Below are 25,235 nucleotides of genomic sequence, written 5' to 3' on the forward strand. Positions count from 1 at the left end.
ACAATGCAATCTATGATAAAAACAGAGTCAATAATGGCCAGATGCAGCCAGGCTCTTACCTCTGAAGTCATCCATTATAATTTAAGGAGTATACCGCAGCATAAATTGCTCGGGTCCTTCCTTAAAAGATATCAGATTGGCCAACGCAGTGTGAGCTGCATTTCTGCGTACTGATGACAGATTTGTCACCTTAAATACGGCTCAGTTTGCTGTTCAGGCTGCTGAGATTAGATACAAATTTATCGTTAATAATATGCAAAACTGAAAAGAAAATTGACAGTGCAATCCCAAGCAATTCTACTTAGAGCTGGGGCTTATTCCCAGAAAAGTAACTGGCTTAAGTGGAAAATGTGTTAGACAGCAGTAGGCATTTCCTTTACTTGTTTTTCACTGTTGTTATTCTGTTTTTGTGATGAACTGTCTCACGCCACCTTAATGATGACTGCATTTATTGTGACAAATTTTCATGAGTCAGAGCCCACTTCCATCAGAACCATGAAATGTTGTGTTCAGTTGGCAGAAGGGTGGAGTGTGGTGAGTTAGTTATTACTAAGTGGAGGCTCAATTCCCCAGGACACGTGTTACAGCCTATGGCACACTGTGGAGAAAACAAGATCCGGTCAAAAGAGTGAACAGTTCACTTAAATAGTTTCAGGTGGGTAGCCATTTTGATCTGTGGTAGAAAAGCAAGATTCAGATTCAGTAGCACTTTAAAGACCAACTAGATTGCCAGGGAATGTACTTGCAAGAGTCAAAGTTTCCTTTGTCAGATCTGATAACGGGAGTTACAAAGGGAGTTTTGACTCTTGGGAACACATACCTTGGAAATCTAGTTGGTCCTTAAGGTGCTACAGGACCTGAATCTTGCTAATCCATTTTGAGTAGTTCAGCTGCTGCCCTGGAATTTTGTTTTGTGAAATTTACACTGTGCAATAAAAACTGAGGCTAATACAGACTCAGTGCTAGGAGTTCCATATATGAAGCTCCCACGTTTGCAAGTGAGTCTCCAGTTCAGTTGGGGAGGGAGTTAGGTAAGCATTCCTCAATTTCCTATTTTTCTGACCTGAAGTGACCCTTACTATTGCCCTATCCTATGTTGGGGGGGGGCATGTTAGGTTTGGGAAAAGAGCATGGTGGGGGGGGGGGTAAAACTTAATTTTGCTCACCTCCCTGGTGCCAGAGTTCTGATTAGAATCACAGGCCTGCACACTACATGCTTCAAAGAAGAAAAACACTTGGGAGGGCCACAGACAGAACTTTCCAGTGTTGTGTCTGGTTGGCTCCAATGGACAAAATATATATATATGATGAGATTGATATTGCACCTCATACACAGAAGCCCCTTATTCTTAATTAAGACGGACTCCATATTTCGAAAGCACCATGCTCCAAGAACACGTGGGGAATGCATTGTGTGTGGAAGTGTTTGGGGTTGGGTTTTTTTACAATGTAGTTTAAACGTCTCTTACACCATGAAATTGTTGAAGGCATCAGCATACTTAGTATATTTCTTTTTTTTTTTAATTTAAAACTCTCAGGATAAAGACCTGCTCATCTTGCAGAATTTTTTTTAAACATGACAGTGTTGCAGTCAGAAATGGTAAATAACCAGTCGACTCAGTAATATTTGAAGAAATGCCAATTCATTGAGCATTTGGAAAAGCAGGGTGTACTTTTTAAAAACAGATAAATGAGTGTTTCCTTCCACTAGCAACCCTCTGTCGGTTGTAACTGGTTCAAAAACATGCCAATGTTGTTGTGTGTTCTAGGCACTTGTGATCATGTGACACTCACTGAACCCTTGCACTTTGTTTGGCAGGGGATGCTATATAAAACACATAGTATAAATTCACCTTTAAGCCAGGGATGCTTACTCCAGAGCTAAATTTGGGTAACTCATTTTATACAGCTTTACTATATGCCAGGTGATCGTATAGTACTTAAAAAAAAAACCTTTAATTGAACCAATTGCAAGAATACAAGGAAGCAGATTTATAACAAGTATATAAAAAACGTTAATTTATAATACATTTTGCATGAAGAAGAAAGAAGAAAAAAGGAAAAGGATTTTTTTTTAAAAAAATAAGTATATATATATATATATATATATATATATATATATATATATAAGCATATATATCGTTAGCACTTTCATTTTACGCTTCCCAATTTCAGCATTGTATAGATTAATAAAATTAAATATGGTGTTGATTCTAAAAGTTTGGCATTGCGATCTCTTCCCTTTTTTTAGAATAACAGCGCAATCCTATGGCCGGCCCCAACGCCGACGCGGCTGCACTGGTGGTGTGGCGGCGCCGCCGGGCCGGATCCTGTGCCAGCAAAGTGTGGCCGCAGCGGCGCCCGCAGCGGCGCAGAGATGCAATTTTGGAGAACCAGAAAGTGTTGTGGGCGGGTCTGATGCACGGCCGCCGCCAGGCGCAGCCAAAGGGCGCTGTTCCTGACAAGCGTCAGGGGGAGGGGCCAGGAAAGGCGCAGCCTATGGGCAGCACGCGATCCCGGCCAGGCCCCAGAGCAGCAGGCAAACCGCCCCCATGCCGGCAGACTACCTCGGCTCGTGTGTCGGGCGGGGCTCGCAGTCGGGAAGGAGAGGGGTGGGCGTAGTCTGAGAAGCCTTTCCCCCGTTTGCCCAATGTAGCACCAAGTCCGTGGCGGCCGCGTCCAGAGAGGTTGGCATGGGACTGGCAGGCGCCCTGCCATGAGGAATCCAGGGCAGCAGCCAGTCTCTGGCAGCAGGGGACAGCCCCCAAGTGGCGCCGAAGGGGAGGGCTGGCCTGAGGCCGCCACCAAGAGGCAGACACAGCGGGCCTGCCCCCTCGTCCCCATCCCAAGGCAAAGAACACAGACACCCATTGCACAGAAATCAGCCTTTATTATTATATGATCCCACCTCCCCCAGCAGACGTGAGGAAGGGGAGGCGTGTAGGAGAGCCGCCTGTGCAGCAAAACACCCCACCCCACCCCCAAGGCGGCAGCGGCGGTCACCGGGGAGGCCGGCGGCCGGACCCCCTTGGCCATCCACGGGCCCGGCCTCTCGCACGCAACTGGGCCCGAGGGAGGGGTGCCTCTGGGGCGGGTGGAGCTGCTGCAGCGGGTGGGGCCGGAGGGTCGAGGATGGCGACGAGCCGCCCGAGCAGGGCTTCGGCACGGACTTGAGAGGCACACCCCACCCCTCCCAACAACCATGGCCTGTTGGCGTGGGAGGCTGGCAACTGCTCCACGGCATTGGATGCGAGGCAGGACGCCCTGGGGTGGAAGGTGTTGGAATGACCAATGGGGCTGCTGCAGACGCCCGAGGGGCTGGACCCACTCTGGGAGGTGGCCGCTCATGGGACTGTGTTGCTGGGGCTGCGATGGGGGCGACCCTCCCCAGGCGCGCGAGACCTCCTGCCCGGGATATGGCATCCACCTGCCACCACCCTGGATTCTCCATTGGTGGGGGCTAGGGTTCCAGCGAGCGGACCGTTTGCCCTGCCATCTCCCGCCCCCTTGCAGCGGCAGCTCGCACCACCCTCTCCCTGGCTTATCGTGTGCCAGCTACTCTCCCCACCGGGGATTGATCCCCCTCCCCGCTCACATGCCCCGCCCCAACCCTCTACCTGGCCATAGATACAGGGGGGTTAGCCGTGTTAGCCTGTGGTAGCGAATTCAAAAAGGGTCCCGTAGCACCTTTACAACTATCCAATTTTATTGTGGCACAGGCTTCTGAGAATCAAGTTCTCTTCGGCAGATGGGTGGTACAGACACTGGTCAAATACAGAGGAGGAGGGGGGGAGGAGGAGGGAGGGAGGGGGCGGGGAGGCAAGACGGGGTGTGTCGGATACATTTGTGGCAATGTGCAGGTGGGGAAATGTGACGGGAGTGTTGGGGGAGGGGCGGAGGACGAAGTCAGACTCGCAGACACAGAAGACAGTTGTTGTACATCTCGTTTTATTGCACTGGAAAGAGCGGGCTTGCGTTTAGGCTGGCGAGGGAGCCGGAGCATTCCACACAGCCCTCCTTCCCGCTTGGAGGGGCGGGGCTGGGATGCAGGCCGCGGCGCAACGGTGCTTCCTGGGCTGCAGCCAACCGTCCGTCAGAGATGTTTGGGGAGGGCGGGGCGCGGGGGAGCAGCCATGCCCTGGACGTGCCTGTGGGGGAAAAAGACACGTGTGGGCTTTGCCTCGTTCCACTGGCAAGGCAAGCCCCACACTCCGCCATCCGGGGGGGGGGTTGCACATGGTCGAGGGCAACAGCTGATGCCTGACGGTCTGGCGAGGATGCACTCAGCCTTGGGAAGCCTTTACCTTTATGGGAGGGAATGAGCTGGTCACAACAAACACCTGGCCACATGTGGTTTTCGAGGCGCCTGCCTCTGAGGCAGCCAGGGGCGGCCATGGTTGCCCCCCACCCCTGCTGGGCCTCACCCAAAGCGGCAAGTGAGCGGGTGGGTTCAGGTGAATGGGCGGTTTGCACTAATCTGCAGAATGCCCCCCCACCTCCTCCTTACCTGTCAGCGCTCCGTCGGTCATCACCAGGTGGGAGCGCCAGAGTCAGGGCACCTGCAAGGAAACGGGAGAGCATGCGGTTAATTTGCAAAGTGTCATTCCCTTCTGCCACGGAAGGGTTAGTTTGTTTGTGCTTAGTTAGAAGCAACTAGCATGCATCAGTTAGCTGTGGAGTCATTCTTTCTATCACGGTAGAAAGAGTTAGGCAGACATTTGCACCTCTTCCCCTTTATGCGAAGTTCCCCCAGTTTTTCGCAAAGTCCCCCGAGTGCATTCTGCGCCTGCCAATGTGAATGCCCTCAGCCCGTTTTGGTTTTCAAAGGGGCAATGCCACTCAGCAGACGGGCAGAGCCTCCGGCCGAGTGCTCACTTACCTGGGGGTTTGGGCGGCGCTGGCCGGATGTTTTGTAGGGCGCGGTCGCAGGTGATTGGGTGCAGAGAGGGGGGCTCGTCCACGCCGGGCGCGCACGCTGATTGGTCCCCGGGATAGTTCTCATCCTATGCTCCTTCGGGCCATAGGGGCGGGGCGGGGCGCTCAGAGAGGGGGCTGATTTTTCGCCGTTCCATGGACGCCTATGGGCTACGCCTTCTTTTTCCGTGGCGTAGCTTTTTTGCGCCGCTGTGGGCGTTCCCGCTTCTGGAGGAGCTTAGGGAGCGGACTAACTCCGACCCCGCCTTGCTCCCCGCCCCCCCCCTGCGTCGGCGTAGGGCTCTACGCCACTCCTGCGCCGCCGCCCGGGCGCCTGTGGCTTGCACCGGTGCTGGCCCGCCGGCGGGCCAGCGCCGCGTCCCAGCGCGGGCGGAAGGCCACTTACGCGGGCGTACGGGCTAGATGCGCCCTCGCAAGCCTTAGTTCGGTTCCTGTTCACTTTCCGTGCCCTTCTTAGGATTGGGCTGCCCGTCTGGTTAAGTATCGAAAATAGATTGATACAAATGGTTAGGAGCCTGTAATTGTTTTTCTGTAATGTATTCATAAAAGGGTATCCATTTTTCATGAAATTGTGAGCTTTTGGAAGATACACTCTGATTGCGTAAGTGATCGTATAGTACTGATGGTCCCGTGGGGGTTCCACAGAGTTGTTAGGTTTTAAAGTAAATACTGTATCTCATCTTTTTGATGAAGAGTGGAAGGGAAGCAGGAAAATGATCCTAATTGTTTTTTAAGGGATAACAGCATATATTCATTAGAATATGTTTTGCACATTCTAGTTTTTCAACAGTGTGGGAGTTTTCACTGGATCAGAAAGCCAATTTAATTTGCTGCAAGGTAGTTTCCGACTTACGACCATGAGTTATCAAATTAAATTCCATGTGTTGCTTGCTGCAGTGCATTCAATATAATTGCTTTAGCAAGTTGATGTTTTACTAACTGCTCTCCCAAATTTGCCTGGGTGGAGGAGAGACCATACAAAAAGCCTCGAGGGGCTCAGGTGGGCAGCTGGTTCCATTGGATTCACCTGTGAGGTCTCCAGGTATCTTTTCGCCTGACCACATCCTGAGACTATGTCTGATGAGGCTGGTGCTGCTGACAGGCTGAAAAATGTGAACACCTGAAGCTCTTAGATGTTTAAGCCCAAATCAGTCTTGAAGTAACAAGAAAGGGTGAGCAGCCGGGTCAGATTTCAGTCACTTGTCAGCTAACTGTGTGTACCGAGCCATTAACAATTCGGTCAGGCGTACCTTGACAGTTCAGTCTTTCATTTTTTTCTGCTATAACTTGAGAACTTTCAAGTGAAAACTCATGTTATTAGGGGGGAAATTATGATGTTTATAATTTTTAGAAGATAACACAAGTCAAGAAACTTTCAAACCATCAATTCTATGTATATTGTGTTAATACTTTCACTTATAAATGTTCAAAATGCAAAAAGATCGAAGCTTAAAAGAAAGCAAAACTTGTCCACATGACTGGAATGCAAGTTCAAAAGCAACAGTGTGTGATTTTAAATGCCTTCGCTTCTCCTAGTTTACACTGGATTATGTCATTAGTGTGAGCTGTGATGTGTGCAGCAACCACCATTTTTATTAACATTCCCTTTGGGTGTTGTTGCTGTTTTAAAGAAAAAGAGCACAGCGGGAGAAAAAAAAGGCTTCATTTGAAATAGATTTATTCGTTTTCTAAAAACTAAAATTAAAAAAATTAATTCCCTCCTGGCTAAAATCCAGTTGAGCTGTTGACTTACAGAGTTGTCTAGGACATTGGCCAGTAATACACTGTGGCTACAATAAACCATATTTTATAAACCATAGTTTTATTAAACTCTGTTGGGTGACATCAGTGTAAGGATGCTCAATAAACCTATGTTTGGTGGGTGTCAAATGGGGATTCTAAATCATGGTTTGTACCTGACTTTTAAACTATGGCTTCTTGTGATATCTGAATGCAGTAATCAATTGAAGCAGCACCACCCCATCAGCTTCCTGCATACAGAGAGGGAAGCACAGACCAGTTAAAAAAAAAACCTTCAACATTCCGTTTGCATTCAGCTATTGATGATGTTATCTAAGGACACTTCCTCCCTCTCTTAGCTACCTTTAATGATGTCTTGCCAACCCAGAATGTGTTAGAGAGTCTAAACTTCAGAGGGGAATTTAAAAGACAACGAAACATCAAAAGAGAAAGAGGGGAAGGGGGAGAGAGACCAAAAGATCTAGTTCATTGCAGAATACAGTACAGGAGGTGTATTAAAGTAGATAGACACAAAGGAGCGGGACAATGGCTGACAATCTCTAAAGAAAAGGGGGTGACAGTCATAAAAGGTTTATTTTGTTTCACAGTAAAGGAGCCGAAGGGTTCAGTGAATCCGGTAGGCCTGAGGGGGCAAGGAACTTGGCAATCTTTAGCCAAGAGCTAGAAGGAGGTTTCGAGTGCCCTAGCCTCACCTTCTTCCCCTCCCATTTATTGAAGCCATCGAGTAACAAAGCAGGCTGCATAAGTAGCAAGGGAGTGCAGGATGGCATCCAGGAATTCTTTGTGAAAGCAGATAGCAGTCTGAAATAACGGGCTTTTCAATGTGTTCTGTGGTCCAAGCTGTCAGATTTTATTCTTCACCAACTATGCAAGCCCCAGCGTCATGACTTCTGTGATAGAAAGAATGTGACCTTTTCATGGGTAAGCTACACATGACTTACAAACACATCTATGTAGACACAACAGCTCTTCCGCTACAGCATCTGTTCTCTGTTTGCATTTCGGTTCCAGGACAAAAAGCTTAGAGAAGCAGTTGTGATAAAGGGGTTCCTACTTGTTATCAAAAGAGTGTCTTTTGGGGAACCTCTGCAGATTAAACAAAAATTCATTATGTCCACTCAGTGGCCAGTGCCTGAGAAAATTTCCCCGTAAGTAAAAAATCTATAAGAGTACAACTACACATTCTCTTTACCCATCAACATCACCAGTACATTTACTGTTGCAATCGAAGCCTGCATCTCCAGGATTTCCATTACTCTTTGGCCTCCTCTTGTCATTAAAATTTTAAAGAGGGGGTTGTAAGCAGTCAGCCCGGCCTCCGCCATCTTTAATAGCCATTTTAACGTGGCTGCTTGTGATGTATAATCACCAGGCCTCTGGATTTAAAATGGGAGCTTGTATTGCAGCCAGAGGACCTCCAGCTAACAGTTGCTGAGTCCCGCCCGGGAGACCCAGGCATAAATGGAATGCCACATAGGAATGCGGTGTGATCAGTGGTGATTGGATTTGCAGGCTCCCCAGTTCCCAAGGAACCCAGTGCAACAAAGGTCTCGCAGAGTCATCCCCACTTAGCACATTCCTTTCCCTCCTCCCATGATGAGATCTCCTGTCCTTGAGTGAGGAGCTAGTCAAATGACATTCATAAGTATTTATAGTTCGTTCCTGGGAAAGTACATTCCCCCAACTAAATTCATCAACTTAGCTCTGGTGGACTTCATTAACAAACTACCCTTTTGTGCAGCGCTAGAACAAATTTTGCATTCTCTTTCACATGCCCCAGCAGCTACCAATCAAGGTAATCAAACATTTTGTTGGTCCCAGGAACTAGCCGTTGGAGTCTTTGTTCTAACAGCTATGTGGGCCATCCCACCTCAGGGCACGTTTTACCCTATAAGTAGGGCCCCTGGGCCCCATTCAAATTGTGCACGCTTCCTGGCTGCTCCCTTAGGGTTTCTTCCTTTAGGCTCACTCTCTCCATGCACACTTATTGGATCCAAAGTGCTACTCCCCTGAGGTTCCTCCTAGCCTCTTGCTCTTGACTGAGAACGCTGGCGTTTGAAGCTCTCCCTCCGCGGACTTCCCTGCTCTCCAGATAGGTAATTATCACCTTGCAATCCCTCAAATCTATTCCACCTTCGCCACTGCTTTTCCTAGGCCACTTGTGTGTTTGCATGCAATCTTGTGTGTATGCATTTGCCCCTCAAATAAAACAATTATCCTTTAATTAAGAACACCGGCTTTGTGTGTGTATCCTTGGGAAAGGATTCTGTAAATTATTGGTGAGAAAGATCCTGTGCTTACCGGCCTTTTGCATAGCTGTCTTCCTTTCTTGCTAATTCCCCCACTCTATTTACTCACAAGGAGACCATTCCAGGTAACAGGGTTGTGTCAAAGAAAACTCCTCTTTAGAAGACAGAAACAGCACTAATTCCCTAGTCAGGCATTTAAACATGCCATGTCTTGTTTTAGAACCAGAGGACATAGCCATGTTAGTCTATAGTTGCAAAATAGTTAAGAGTCCAGTAGCACTTTTAAGACTAACCAATTTTATTGTAGCATAACCTTTGAGAACCACAGCTCTCTTCATCAGATGCATCATCAGAAGAGAGCTGTGGTTTTCAAAAGCTTATGCTACAATAAAGTTGGTTAGTCTTAAAGGTGCTACTGGACTCTTTACTATTTCATGTCTTGTTTTAGCTTTGATACAGAGCTATGCCCTGAAACCTACTCGATTCCTGTGCATTCTTGAAGCACCCACAAAGGACTTGTTGCAGCTAGCAGTTTGTCCTGAAATAAAGTCCCCTAAGAAATCACCACTTATATCCTTTGTTTCCCTCTCCAGTCTAATGGGTGATGGAAAACAGAGTCAAGAATCCTACAGTATTAACTGGAAATTGCTAAAACTCAAAAACAACAAAACTTGTATTTCAAACTTGATAAAGGAAGGAAGCAAGTACCGCTTTATAACTAAGGATCCTCTATTGAATTTTAGAGAAAGAAGGGTTATTCTTAATTTAGACTCATCAAAGTCACCTTTATAAAAAGGTACAAACAAATTTTGTCCTTGACGGGGCAACAAATTGCAATGTAAGAAGCGGGGGACCCACAACAACATGCAGGAGGTATCTCATTTTCCCCTCACCACTATTTCTGCATTCTCCACACTCCACCCCCCAGCAGCCCCCATGTCTCACCTCTCTCTATTTCCTTCCCACCACCTGTCTTTTATCTGCCCCTATATTCAGCTACATTTATTATTTATTTACAACATTTATACTTACAAAGCTCTTCACAGCCTTGGTCTGGCATACCTGCGGGACCGCCTCGCTCCCTGTGCTCATCCGTGGTGGCTTCGCTCATCTGAATAGGGTCTCTTCCAGGTGCCACCCTGCGCATAGCAAAATTGACAGCAGCCCATACATGGGTTTTCTCTGTGGTGGCCCCCACCCTGTGGAACAGCCTGCCTGAGGAGGTCAGGAGGCCCCACTCTCCTAGGTTCCCACAAAAGATGCAAAACCGAATTATTCAAAAAGGCTTTTTACTGAGATAGGCAGGCTGTATAGTAGGGAGGGGATCTCAGACAATCCGCTAATGAGTTAGGAACCATAGACCTCATCACGACATTGTATTGAATTCCTACTAATGCTATGTCTTTGTGAACTTGTATCTGTTTACCCTATGCTATTGTTAATTTGTTTTATTATTTGTATATTGATTTTAGTTTTTGTTTTTATCGATTTTAACTGTTCACCGCCCAGAGCCCCTGGGGATGGGTGGTATATAAATTGAAAAAATAAAAATAAATAAATCTATTTATCCTTTGGCATTGTTTATGGAAATGTTCCTGGTATTGACTATACTAATCTCACACGGTGTAATCCACCTTGAGTCTCAGTGAGAAAGGCAGACTATAAATAACATAAATAAAAATAAATACCCCATCTTTCGCCACAATGTGGACCCAGAGCAGCTTACATCATTCCCTTCCATTTTATCTTCACAACAACCCTGTAAAGTAGGTTGGGTTAACAGTTTGCAGCTGGGTGAAGGTCACCCGGCAAGCTTTCATGGCAGAGTGGAGATTTGAACCTGGGTCTCCTGGATCCTATTGTGAAAGTTAACCAGTACACCAAGTCACCTGGCAATTGCTACTGGGCCTGGCCCCAATAAATTTTCGCTCAGTGGCCAAAACAGTGCTGGAAAGGGGCCTGTCCCACCTTGCCCCCTCCCCGCCTTTTACTGAGAGAAACCAAGTCTTCGGTGATACAGGTTTGGTTGCCTAGCAACAGCCAAACAGGGTGTTTGTTTCTTAAGGTTATAGGCAATGCTTCTATTGTTTTGGGTTTTTTAAACCTCCGGTGTTGTGGGGTTTTTAAAAAAAATTCAAACAGCCCCAGAAAGGGCCTGCCCCCCCCAACCTTTTCCTGATGGAAACCAAGCCTGGAATATAGTCTGAGCTCTTATGGTTGCATAGTAATAGACGTTGGGGACATCTGGTTAAATCTACAGTGCTCTTTTTATCATTTGGGTTTTTTAAAAAAAAATCCCAATGATTTTTTTTTTAGATTTCAGATTTTTCTGCAAAACCGGGGTATTTATCAGGTGTGTAGAAAGATCTGTCTTGTCCGTTCATGGCTCCAGTCTCAGGATTTAAGTATCCTCAGATCAGGGCCACTTGGCTATTAGTATATAAGATACTAAGCAAATTTTAAGTTTAATTAAGAATAAGCTCCGTTACATTCATTTGGGTTTACTTCCAGATAGGCATGCATAGGATAGCAGCCCTAGAATGCCATCCTCCATCAACCTTGAGTCAGTGTGTAAGGATTTCTGATGCTCACCTTAAGAAGTTTATTTATAATCCATCTTTCTTCCATTATGGAATACCAGGGAAGTCATCTGAGATGGATGACTTTTTAAAAAAACATTAAAATGTTGTACAAACAATTGAAGGTCTGTTAAGGGTTAATCCCTCACAGACACAGAGAGCTTTGAGTGACAGGCTACTCCAAGGCATCAGATTTGGTAGCCTGAGCTGGGAAAAGGGTCTATTTTCAGCCCTAGCTGAGAGGAATCAAGTGTGAACAGTTGGGAGATAGAGTCCTAATGGAGAGCAGTTTTAACACCAACAGGAGAACTGGGGAAAAGTTGGCAAGGAAGTTTGGAAAGTATGGAGACTCCCATTTGGGCCAAAGAACGGGAGACTTTTCCTATGCATTCAAACAGGGAAGTAGCTCTGGAGAGTGGCGAGGTCTCTGGTTGGCCGTGGTTGAAATCTGCCTGTGAAGACCTTAAGAGTCAGTTAAAAACTCAAGACGAGTACGGGTGTTTCAAGAGAAGGGGTTTGGGTACTGAAAAGAGGGTACCAGCCTTCTGGAAACCAAAAAGAGTTATAGAATATGCAAAGGAAGTGCACTAGCGTGTTTGGGGAAACACAGGAACAAAAGCTTCTCAACATAAAGATATAAGTTACTGTGAGTAGCTTAAGCAATTCGCATTAGCCAGACACATAAAAATTTGTCTGTGCCTGTACTGATTTTACCTCAGAGTTATCTGTATTAAAACTAGTTTTAATCCCTTTCTTGTTTGTACTGTACGGTTTTATCATTTCTTGTATTAAATTTGGATTTTTTAAAAAAAGAGTTATCTGTATTGAGTTACCTCCGAAATTTTCAACCCCTGATTTCACCAGACCTTTCCCCTCTATGTTAAATAACAATGAATTTCAAAACACCACAAATGCCATTTAAGTTGGTTAAAACAAAAAGGGGAACGGAAGGGGAGGGTCCATCGAGGAAATGACCCAAGGCAGACTTCCTTAATTTTAGCAAGGCTGGTTGATCATGTTCTTTTCATCCGTCCTGTTTATCTGTTTCTTATACAGTAGTCTTTCTTTAACCATCTGATAGCATTTCATATTTTATACTGTCTCTCCAACAGAAATATCTTATATAATATGTAATATCTTGTATGTATGTTTGTGTGTGAGTATGGCTATAATGCATTTCCTCTATTTTCTGCCACTTATATGGTTCAAAGAGTTGTAATGTTTCCCTGTTTCCACCATTTCTCTGAGACATATTTCTTTTTTCCCTCTTTTTAGCAAGCAGTGAATGAAATCAGTCTAGTTTACTAGTTGTTCATTCAAATATGTGTGCAGTTGCTGAAGAAAAAAACTCCCACCACCCTTATATTTTATCTTTGGAAATAGTTGCATTTGTGGAAGGTATTGAATTTTTCAAAGATCAGCATGAAGAGTTCTGATTAAATGCTTGCTTCAGCATTTTAAAAGCCTCTTCTGTCCCACTTGCCTAAGGAGGTCATACATTACGATTACTTTGTAAACATCAGATTGAACAGAATTGGCTGTGCATGCCATGCAGTGTGCAAACAGACATAAAAAGTAGTCAAAAAAGGCTTATCTTCCACTTATCAACTAGTTTATTTTTCATGCCAAGAAGCTTTTTTAATATAAGAACAGCTGTTACTTTGTAAATATTTTAATGGCTTCTGTTAAGTAGAGCTGTCAGTGCGACAGACAACATTAACAGACTGCTTTCATTCTTCCATGTGATCACAGGCCTTTGAAATGTATTTCATATTAGAAAGTGCTATGAGAATAGAAGTTGTTCCTGATTTGTGGGCACAGAGCCAATACTGAGTAGGTTTATTTACATTACCAAGAACTAAACCAAGAAGGGGAGGAGATCCACTTAAGAAGTATTCTAAGTCTACGCAGAATGCCCCTCAGGCCAAATTGCAGGAGCATGCACAATCCACTTTGTATGGAAAGAGGCGGCTGGTTCTTCCAGCCCAGCTAGTGATTACCATCAAATTTCAGGGGGAAAGATCAGATGTATCAATTCTCAGCGCATACTGCTTTGTTCTGGTGGTATGCCTCATAAAATACCATTTTTGCTTTGACAGTGATAACTTTTAGAACCTTAAATTGTAAGGTTTTTTTATGTGTATGTCATAAACATAAAAGCTTACGTCATTGATATAAAAGCACAAAGATTTGGCATTGTATCCTTTAATAACAACCAAACATCTGATAATAAGAAAAACAGAACCTTTCGTCTATAGTAATCACACACCGGGTTAGAGTAGGTAGCAACCAAGCAAATGTTCTGTCTGATTCCTTTATGGTTTGGTTGCTTTTCTTGAAATATACTGGGTTTTCCAACATAGTTTATCTGATGCCCAATTTTTTTGATTATTTATATGTTTGGCATCAGCCCTGATCTGGGTGTGTTTTTGATGTGTGTGTTTGGTGGCAGGAAACGGAGTCTTGTTCAACCGTATCTTCATGATTTGATCTCAGATAGGTGGAAGTTCAGAGGATTCCGCTTTGGTTGCTATTCTTCACCATCTTCTTATTATTTACTTGCAGAATAGAAATGAATAGTTTAAAACATTTCTTCATGTAGCAAAATGACAAACCTAGGACAGAACCATTCCTACCTGATTAGATAGAGTGCCCCTCTTCTGGAATTGCTAGGGAGACTTAGGTCCTAAACAAAGACCTTGGTATTTCCCACTGCCTTTTCTTGCATCCTGAGAATGGCATCCTCCTAGAAGGGGAGGTGAAACTGACAGAGCCTTTGGGAGGTGAAGAGGAAATTAGCAAACCCTCTGGGGAGCGATCTGTGCTGGCTCTGTAGAGAGGGGAAATTGACAGAGCCTCCCGATCTGTCTTTTAAAACAGCTTCCTGGCGAACATTGCGACTCCCTTCACATGAGCATCCTCATGTAATTCGTCTCTTGTAGTTTAGCTCTTAGTGAGGTGTTTTTTTCTATTCTAATCTTTTATTTTCTATTGATTTATACTTTGATGTTAGAGTTTATTTGTCAAAATCTTGCTTTATGGAGAAAGTAAGATATAAATATTTAACTTTAGCAGTCGTAAAGGCAGTAATACCCCACCGTTCTCCCCCAAGGGGTCCCAAAAGCAGCTTACATTGTTCTCCTCTCCTCCATCTTAACTTCACAATTTATACTCCACTTTACCCTCCAACGGGGACCCAAAGTGGCTTATATCATTTTCCTCTCCATTTTATCATCACAACAATCCTGTGAGGTAGGTTGGACTGAGTATGTGTGACTGGCCCAAGGTCACCCAGTGAGCTTCCACAGCAAAGTGGGGATTCGACCTTGGGTCTTCCAGATTCCAACCACTGTGCCAGAATCACTGGAGGGAGTGTGGGCAGATAGGTGGGTTTTACTGTGTATAGTGAACACTGTCTAAAATGAATAATTTCTGAGAATATCTGAGGGCACAATAAATAAGCATAGGATTAGCCATAGGGTTCTTACTAAAGCTTTTAAAAACTTATATTGTGGTGGATCCAACCAGCATTTACATCAATTGCTCCCAATTCCCCCCTTAGTATATCCTTGTGTCACGTGCCTTCCATCCATGCAGGTTCCATGATCACCATGGATGGTTTAAGGGGCCCTTCCTCCCTTTTTTCCTCAGTAGAAGAGCTAGTTGGATCCACCGCACTGTATAAAACTCACCATGAATAGAAAACTGCCAGTGATAGTTTCTCATACCTGGAGAACCCTTTTTCCTATGGCCACTCAGTTCTGGATGCTCTTCCTGGCTATTTCCGTATGCTATTAAAGAGACGGCCCATTCACTGAACTCTGGCAGGTTTTTTTCACTCACTCCATACATCTCTGATTTCAAAGCGGAAACAGGCAGTTTGGCTTTCGTTTTTTCAGCATCTTTTAGCCAGCACAGGAAAGTATGGGAGATTCCGTTCTCAGAAAAGACGCCGAAGAAATGCAAGCCAAACTGCCTGCTTCCACTTTGAAGTCAGAGACGTATGGAGTGAGTGAAAAAAACCCACCACAGTTCAGTGAGTGGGCCGTCTCTTTAACAGCATGTGGAAATGACATTTATCATGCTACTTAACTGGCCATTCTAAAACTGGCTTTTGATCACCCTCAGGCCTCTTATGGGCCAGTGGCATCCCAAGCAGTCCTTTGGCATAGGGCACTTCTCAAGACACATCTCGCATGAGATTGAGGAGAGAAACAGAATAGCTGCCAGTCTTCACAGAAAGGAGAGTCTACATAGGAAAGCTATGTATAGAGACAGGTCTTTACCTGCTGATTTTATGGGAGCAGGTTGACTAACGAGGCAAATAATTGTTACAAGCAACCTGTTTCTTTGGCAGTGGAAGCTGCTGCAGTGAGGAAAAAAAGAAGTTTTGGCTTTGTGTGTACTAGTTCTGGCTTGTATTTCTTCATTGGCTCCTTTATAAGATTTCCCTCAAAAAATCCATTATCTCTTTTTGGAAGTTGGGAAGCCAGTGTCAAATGGTGGCCACTTGTAGAAGCCCAAACCAAAGTGTCAAGAATCAAGATAAACGACTTTATTCCGCCCAGACAGTTGTTGGTGCTTCTTTTTCCTTGCTACGAGCTAGTCTTCCTGGGATGGAATTGTCCCCAGGAAAAAATGTCATTTAATTATTAGCCAGTGTGGTAGTGTAGTGATTAGAGTGTTGGACTAGGATCCGAGAGGCCCAGGTCTGAATCCCCACTGTGCTCTGGAAGCTTACTGGGTGACCTGGGGCCACTTTCTGCCTAACCTACCTCACAGGGTTGTTGTGAGGGAAAGGGAGAGAATGTCCGAAGCCACTTTGGGTCTCAGTTGGGGTGAAAAGAGGGATATCGATGAAATGAAATAAACAAATATTTGAAATCTGATGGCTGTGTAGTCATATGCCTTCTTCTATTTAAATCCTTTAAAAATTGGTCTTAAAGTGGTCACTTCAGATTAACAAAACTCTGAGTGGGGCAGTAATCCATCTAGAAGAGCATTATATAAGTACACTGTTGTTATTACACTGTTATTATTATTAATTTGAGAAGTTATATGCCTGTAAGAATCCAGATATGTAGAAATCTAAATATGATTGCCAGAAAGATTAAGGGCTCTACTGGGCCGAGCTCCATGAAACAAATTCCCTTTCTAAAGTGCATCATTAGCAGCATCACTAGAAATTCAGAATGATTGTTTCCCATCTTGGGCCTGCACATGTGTAGTTCTCATGGATGAAAACTGGATTTCCCAGAAGAGAGAAATGGTCTTACAATTTTGAGGGGGGGGGGAACCCTTGTAAAATCTTTACCTGGAACAGGACTTTCCTCTTTTTTAATCCAGTCTCCAAAAGCCTAGATTTTTATTATTTCTGAGAGGATCCCACATAAGAAAAGAGTGTCTACTACAACTTCCTGGTTATATACTCCTCTTCAGATTGTTGAGTGTCCTGTGATGAGTGGAAACCTAACATGATGGGAAACCCCTTCGACGGACTCTATTGCAATGTAATAACTATATAAAACATGTCCTACGTGCTATGTACTGTGTGACAATAATAGACTCCATTTATTTTAAAACTAGAAATTCCAGGACGTGTAGACAGAGAGGATGCCTTAAGTGAAACTTTCGTGGACCTGACTGTACTACCCCGAGAGGAGCAGAAATTTCAAGGCAAACTCCCACCCCCCAATACAAATTCTCGCTGCTTCACGTATGTGACACAGAACACCTCTGCCAGGTAAGGCGCTGAAAGAAAGCAGCAAGTAAAATGAGGTAATTTACTTATGACTGATATCTATTACAATTCATAGCCAGTAGAGACTTTAACTTCATGGCCTTGGTCTGACATATCTACAGGACCTCCTCCCTCCCTATGTTCCGCCATGCAGCTTTGCTCATCTGAACATGGCCTTCTGCAGGTGCCACCTTGCAAGTGGGCAAAATCAACAGCTGCCCATATACATGTGCAATGCATTCTGTGTGGCGGCTTCCACTTTATGGCACAGCCCATCTGAAGAGGTCAGGAAAGCTCCCACTCTTCTGGCTTTCTGCAAATAGTGCAAAACTGAATTACTCAAGAGGGATTTTTACTCAGATAGGAGGCCTGTACTGTAGGGAGGTGGTCACAAAGAGGTGCATAAGGGACAGGGACTACAGACTTTACTTCTATGTACTGTTGTTGTAAATATGGTGTTTAATATATCAGTCTTAGAATTGCTTATGCTCTGTTCAGCTTTGACACTCTATTAGACTCCTGCTAGTTTTAAAGCTTTGCAAATTTGCTTTTTTATACCCAATTATATTGTTTATTGAAATGCCTTTGAAATTGACTGTATTGACTTACACTGTGTAATCCACCTTGAGTCTCTATGACAAAGATGGACTATAAATAACGTAAATAAATAAATAAAATAAACTTGGGGATTATAGTACCCAATGGCTTCAAAAATGTGTATTATAACACTGGCATATTTCTTTGAAGGCAGATGCCTGTTGGTATAAGAAATACTGTAGATGAATACCACTGTCCAAAATGAAATGCAAGAATTCTGACTTAGTATTCAATGACAATATAACGCACTTATCTTAAGCCTATTACTTCGAAGAAAGTCTCCAAGTAAGTGTGTTTAGAAATGCTGTCCAAGATTTTTTTAAACAAAATCAAATTAGCTTTTAGTAGTGAATGTGATTTAAGGCCATAATAATCCCAGCTCCCATCTTTGCAAGTTTCTTTGAATGCCATGGAAGTTAATTCCAAGGATTAAGATATTATCTCCCTTGAATCTTGGAAAGAAAACGTGAGCAATATTTTGTGCAACCTGTTTACAAAAGAAACTAAATTTCTGTAGGCGTGTTTAAGAACATTTTACTTTCAGTTCTTCTGGAGTCAAACATACTGCTCCACATTGCTTGTTTGGTTTCTTGCTCTCTGTTGTCCTCGAGTTCAGCTTCACTTTTGTTTCTTCACTCGCTTTCTTAACTGCTGCCAACCTGCCAGCCTTAGTGGGTTACCACTAGAGATGGGCATGAACCGAAATACGAACCAAAATTAAGCACGAACCAGGCCGGTTCATGGTTCATGAACCGCGGTCCGTCAGATACCATTTCTGACGAACCGCCACAAACTTTTAGGCTGGTTCATTTGGTTCATTTTTTGGTTCGTCACTGCAGACAGCCTGGTGCCAATCAATGAGTTTCCTAGGCAACATGGGATGGACTTCCTGCAGACCTTCTGCTGACCCGGACATGAACTTCTGCTGGCCCGGAAGTGAACTTCTGCTGGCCCAGAAGTGATGGTTTTCTGACCTGGATGTGATGTTTTCACAAACCAAACGAACCAGTTCGCGAACCAGGGGCAGGTTCGTGAAAGTTTGTGGTTCATAGTTCGTGAAATTTGACAAACCACGAACCACATGGTTCAGTTTTTTCACAGTTCATGCCCATCTCTAGTTACCACCACAAGTTGCTGATCCTCCCAAAAAGAGCCTGTTTGCAATCACTGAAACTGCAGAAACCAGTCTCACCTCCCCAAGGCTGAGAATGCCTCTTGCCAAGCTGAAGAACATAAAGAAAGCTTCCAGCCCTCACTAACAGCTCTATACAACTACAATTCAAATTAATCCTGCCAACTCTAAGAGTCAGAACACACGAGACAAAATACCTAGATTCAACTCGTGTTCTCTTACCTAAAGGTTTGCCGGGAAGTGTAGGCGTCCTTGCAGTTTAAAGTTTAGCATTTACAGTGCAGGCGTCCTTGCAGCTTAAAGTTTAGCACTTACATTGTGCAGCTTAAAGTTCAGCATTTACTGAGCAGCGAGGAGGGAAGTGCAGGCGTGGGGCACCGTTCCTCCCACTCTCAAGGTGCATCACAGCATTTTCCCTTCCCCTCACCCGGCCTGGCCCTGCAGAGCAACGCCTGGCTGCACTGGGAGACTTTAAGCTGCAAGGACCCCCGCACATCCCTCTCTGCTGCTTTGTAAATGCTATACTTTAAGCTGCAAGGACACCTGCACTTCTCCCTGCTGCTCTGTAAATGCTAAACTTTAAGCTGCAAGGACACCTACACTTCCCGACAAACCTTTAGGTAAGAGAACACGAGTTGAACCTATGTATTTCATCTCGTGTGTTTCGACTGTAAAACAGGGCAGATCTGCTATCCCTGGGTTTTATCAGTTCCCTCCTCTTGAGTTACCAAATACAAAAGACCCTCTCTGACCCTCTCTTGTGATTCTTTGGCACCACAGAAGTCCCATGAACTCTGCCAATCCTTATAAAAATTTCAGATTGACACAGAAAGTAATTGACTCCTGCTAGCGGCCAAGAAGCTATTCACTGTTATTAAACATTGCAAGTGAACATAATGTTCTTATTCCGAGAAAGCGTGAGTGCCCAACTTACTGGGCGCTCAGTTTGCGGCCGCGGGGGTGCGGGGGCAGAGCAGGCGCAGCGGCCGGCATGCTGGCTTGCCCGGGTCCTTCGGGCAGCCAGCAGTCAATAGAATTTGAATCCCGGCCGGCCAATCATGGCAGCTGGGAGGCATGTTGGGGCAGGGCCGGCTGCCGGACCTCAGGGAAGCAGTCTTCCCTCTGGTCCGCCAGCTGGGCATTTAAACCGGCTCCCACCCGGCCGCTCTTCATTCGGCTCCTGACTGCGGAATCCCACCCACCGCTCCCCTTTCGGTTTGGGGGATTGAGGAGTTGTCACAACTTGTTTTAGCGGTTGGTCATTGGATCGGATCTCTTTTGGGGGAATCAGGGCCTCCACCCTGGTTCCTGTTAAGGGGATTCCCATAAGGAATCTTGGGGGTGAGTCACGGAGGTGCATGTCCAGCTCGGGGGCTGCCAGGGCGGACTCACCACCAGGTGGCAGGGGAATCATGCAGGGGTGTACACCCAGATGATCTCCCCCTTAATGCCACTCCTTGGTTCCCCCCCTCAGCAGGGGTCTGAGGGGAGAGGGTTCATCGGCTGGCAGGCGGGCCAGCCGATGCTTGGGGATCCGATCCATATGACTGCCTTCGCTCCTTCTGTCTGTTTTCAATAAAGTTGTGGCCAATTTTCACCCAGTCATTTGTGTGGTCTCAGTCTGTCGCCCGCACCTGCCGTCCTCCGCGTCATCAGCATTAGACTGCAAAATATTTGTACATTGCCCAGGCTTACTTTCTCCATCTTTCTACATTAACAAATCTTCCTTGCCTGCCTTCAGAAGATTCTGAAGGAGAAGGATTCTATAGTCAGGAGACTCAACATTTTGAGTAATATTCTGTAAATAAATGAATTAAAAAAATTCTTACCATGAATCAGCAGTTGTGCTTGTATTTTAAATACATTCAGACAGCTATTAATAATCCATGAGACTTCCAAGATGACTTTGCTTTTTCTACTTTATGCTTCTACTCCTATAAAGAAGGGCTAACTACAATGTTATTTCACTAAGGTACCCTGAAATGCAATTAGTTCTTGGAAATGAAATCAGTTAAAATCATTAGGTAGGAAATTCCCCTTAAGGAAAACTGTTTATGATTCAAATATATCTGTACCAATCAAATGGACATCCAAAGATATTTACCCATTACATTCTAACAGTGCAATCCTAAGCAGAGTTACTCCAGTCTAAGTCCATTGAAGTCAACTCTGGAGTAATTCTGTTTAGGATTGCACTGTAATATTGACAAAAGGATAACATTGTGCCACTTTGGAGCATATGTCCTGCTATTATCTTGGAGTTTATCATTCCAATTCCTAGTCAACATTCATCTTTTTATAAATTTATTCTGTATAATTTGCACAGTTTGCCTTTTCTAATATGCTTTATCTATAAAACCACTCTGGAATCAGCAGAGAAGAAGGCTTTGTCCAATAATGTTATAATTTTTGCTACTGTTAATAAAATGCTTATTTTATCAGACTGTATTTGTCTAATTCCACCATTGCAGGATGATTCAATAGAATACTGTGGGAATAAATGTAATGTATAGCCTGTAATTTGTTCTGTTTGGAAGATAGCATGCTTTCAAAGGCCTTTTTTAGAAAAATCACCACTGCAGAAAATGTAAAAAGTCTGCATGAGGTTCTTCATAGTGCCAACAATAATCATATCTTAATTTATAAATCAATTTGAATTTATATGGTAAAATACCATTGGTGGCGTACTTTAAATAAATTGTCTGTTAGGTTAGAAGCTATCAATTTATTTAGATTGTTCATCAACACCCATGGCCATACCCAATGGGATTGTAACACCTGAATCTTTCTTCTTACTTTGTATGAAAATACAGGATTTTAATGTCTTCCAGGGAAAGCATTCAATGCATTTTCTGCTTAAGAATTTTTATCTGGTCTACTGAATCCCTAGATGGCGACCACAGTATTAATACATCTAAATTTTTTCAATCACCTTTTCACTGTCAATGTTAAATAAAGTTTCCCAAGCACAGAGTTGGATCCATCCAACCTTAATTCCTGTCCTTACTACAGACCCTGTCCTACTTGCCTTTGTCCATGCAGGTCCCCAACATAGCCTCTTTGGATGTTAAAGAAGATCTTCCGTAGGGTAATAGCAAAGTGTTGGAAATCTTCAGAATTTTTAACATTATATTATTTGTTTTCCGAGCTATGGAAAATAGCTATCACAGAAAAGTTGACATATCAACTTAGAGTAATTAAAGGCAAAGCTAAAATGTCAGATACAGATTTCTATGAAATATGGCATGACTTTATTTCATGTACGAATCAGAAAGGTATTCAACATCTATCTAAGTCCTTCATTAAATTATGGGAAAGAATTAGATATAAAATACACAAGCCTGAATTCTCCCTAGAAGATAAAATGACAAAACTGAAGCTATTGTACTTCGGTCACATCATGAGAAGACAAGATTCTCTAGAAAAGTCAGTAATGCTAGGAAAAGTGGAAGGCAGTAGGAAAAGAGGAAGACCTGAAATGAGATGGCTTGACTCTATAAAAGAAGCCACATCTGAATATGTTTAAACTAAGACTTTTGTTATATATTATATTATATTATATTATATTATATTATATTATATTATATTATATTATATTATATTATATTATATTATATTATATTATATTATATTATATTATATTATATTATATTATATTATATTATATTATATTATATTATATTATATTATACTGGTCTGCTATATTGAGGGGTATAAGATTTACACTATATTGATAATATTTGATAGTATAATTGATAGAAGCATGCTATATTGATAGGATATTTGATATATATGATAGAATACCTGGGGAAAAAATTAGAATGTGCTTAGACTAAGGGAATTATCAAGTAATAAGAGGGGATAAGGGTTGGAAAGCTGTTGGAAGTCGATAGAGAGGGGGGAGGAAAAGGGTGGGGGATAGGGTTAATTAGATATTGAGGGAATGTATGTATTGAATTTGAAAAGTATACTCACCAATAAAAAATTTCTAAAAAAAATAAAATAAAAGAAGCCACATCCTCCAGTTTGCAGGATCTGAGCAAGTCTGTTAATGATAGGACGTTTTAGAGGTCTTTCAGTCATAGGGTCGCCATAGGTCGGAGGCAACTTGATGGTACATTACACACATACAAAGAAATACTTTAAAAACCCTGTGCCATTAATGATTTCTTCTCTTAACTATTTCTTGTAAGATAACTTGAAAATGTATTGAATATTAAGCCCTCCATCAATAATTTGATTTAACATTATATATCCTAGGTTGTTTTTTTTAATTGTAATCCCGTTTTTTTATGTCTGTATTTAGAGGTTGTTGTTCCCCCCCCCCTTTTTTTTCTTTGTAATTAATAAAATTTAAAAAAAAATAAAATAAAAAGGGGATCGTCTATAGGATACGCAAGGAAAATATATTAATGCAGAGAGATGGAAAAAGTAAACCTGGGCAATGTACAAATATTTTCCTCCGGATAGGAAAAGAAAATCTGATTGGAACCAACTCGTTACGCTGTACCTTGCTGTTACATATGGCATGTTGAGTAGGTCTTTCTGTTCACTTCTATTCAAGAACAGTTTTGTTTCTTGCAGGGCAAAGCTTCGTTATAATTTGCCATCTTCTTTGCAATCTCAAATCCTACACATTTGTTTGCTTTTCCACCTAAACTTCTGCCATTAATATATTAGTGTATGTAGCGGTTCATTTTGCCCCTTTTGCAATGTCATTTGAATCACAATTTTCATTTTGCTTCATCAGTTTCCATGTGGACTTTGCATCTGCCTTCTAGAATTCACAAACTTTTAGAACCCATTAGAATCTGACATGACAATGTTCATATTATTTATGACTATGTTGTGTCATTTATTTTGTTGCCAGCTAGAATAAGAAGGCCTTTTCCCCTCAGGTCGGACTCCCAGTCAGACACAAAGCTCCCCTTGGGCCAGCCATTTCCTCTCAGCCTAACCTACCTCACGGGGTCACAGTAAGAGCAAAATGGGAGCGTAGAGAACAAGGCACCTGAGTTCCTTGAAGGAAGAGTGGATAATGCAGTCACATAGAAATAAAATATAACTGGACAGCCTTTTGTTTTAGTTCAGCCCCCTTTTCATTAGTGTCAAATCCCCACTATGTTTACATCGGCTCCGCCGAATGCCTTCCCTTCAGCATCATTAATTCTATCATGAATCATAAAATTGTGAGTTTTGTAGTGTGGAGTCTCCCGAACAGTTCATTTGGATTACTTAATGTGGAAGCATTCTGCATGTTAAAGGAAGGTCCGCAAGTGAACATAAAAGTATTTTTGCATCCTTTATATCACTATATTAATAGAATGTCAACTACAGGAGAGAATGAACAGCCCATTGTTTCTCCAACTGTTAGTTATCATTCTCCCCCACCCCCCACCCCAAAGATGTTTTAGTCAGGGAACAATGCCAAAGGGCAAATAATATCAAAGGTGTGTCAGAGAGGGTGTACCATAAAAATAACATAATACATGTCAAAATATTCTAATCAAACAGGCTTTGGTGAGCAGAAGGTTGAACAAACTGGTTTACCTGAATAGCAGGTAACACCTTTTAGTTGCTGGTGGTGTTAATGTTGGATTAATTTTCATAAACATTAAAAAAAATCCTACTTTTCATGATCAAGCTCATAGAAGTAACATTATCAAAGAAAGGTGCTGGCACTTATTGAAGGTACAGAACAGAAAATGCATCTAAAAGTCAAGAACCATCATCGAAGGATCACAGTTGTGGTTCTTGTAGCTGGATGTCACTCCTATAAGTGACCCACTTGCAGCCAGTGATTCCAAGAATAAATGGGGGGGGCAGAGTTCTTCCACTGTGTATCTGCCTGATCCATATGGTCCCATTCAACTTTGTACTGTGCTTTTTGGATTCATGGTTCCAATACAAATGCAGGAAAATCCTCTCTGTTGAAATTGCAACTGTATGCTCAATTGCACACACTTTAAGAACACAAACTACAAACCTGAACTACAGCCTGAGAAAACTTAAACAACTCTAAAGTGTACTTACAGGATAATCTTAATGCCATAGGTAACTCACCGCTAGACACCAGTTAGAATATTTACTCTGATCTTCGGGGCACAATTTGTGCACCACTATGTATGTGTATTTAATGCAAACAGTTGTTTATTTTCAGTGACCTTTTGTTTCTCCCTTTGAACAAGCAACCTTTGTCACAAAGTATGTGTGGGAAGTTTTCGGCATTCTTTTTATAATGG

At 43.2% G+C, this 25,235-nt stretch overlaps 1 protein-coding gene across 2 annotated transcripts in view; it reads left to right on the forward strand.

Moving 5' to 3' along the window:
• Positions 1–25,235, forward strand: part of WDPCP (WD repeat containing planar cell polarity effector) — a 215,052-nt gene that overhangs the window by 173,983 nt on the left and 15,834 nt on the right. For both annotated transcript variants that reach the window (XM_055001704.1, XM_055001713.1), the window contains exon 15: positions 17,111–17,267. In XM_055001704.1, coding sequence (XP_054857679.1) covers positions 17,111–17,267 — 157 coding nt within the window. The remainder of the gene's footprint in view (positions 1–17,110; positions 17,268–25,235) is intronic.

Source organism: Eublepharis macularius, chromosome 1 (assembly GCF_028583425.1).
Source record: "Eublepharis macularius isolate TG4126 chromosome 1, MPM_Emac_v1.0, whole genome shotgun sequence".
Classification (NCBI taxonomy): Eukaryota; Metazoa; Chordata; class Lepidosauria; order Squamata; family Eublepharidae; genus Eublepharis; species Eublepharis macularius.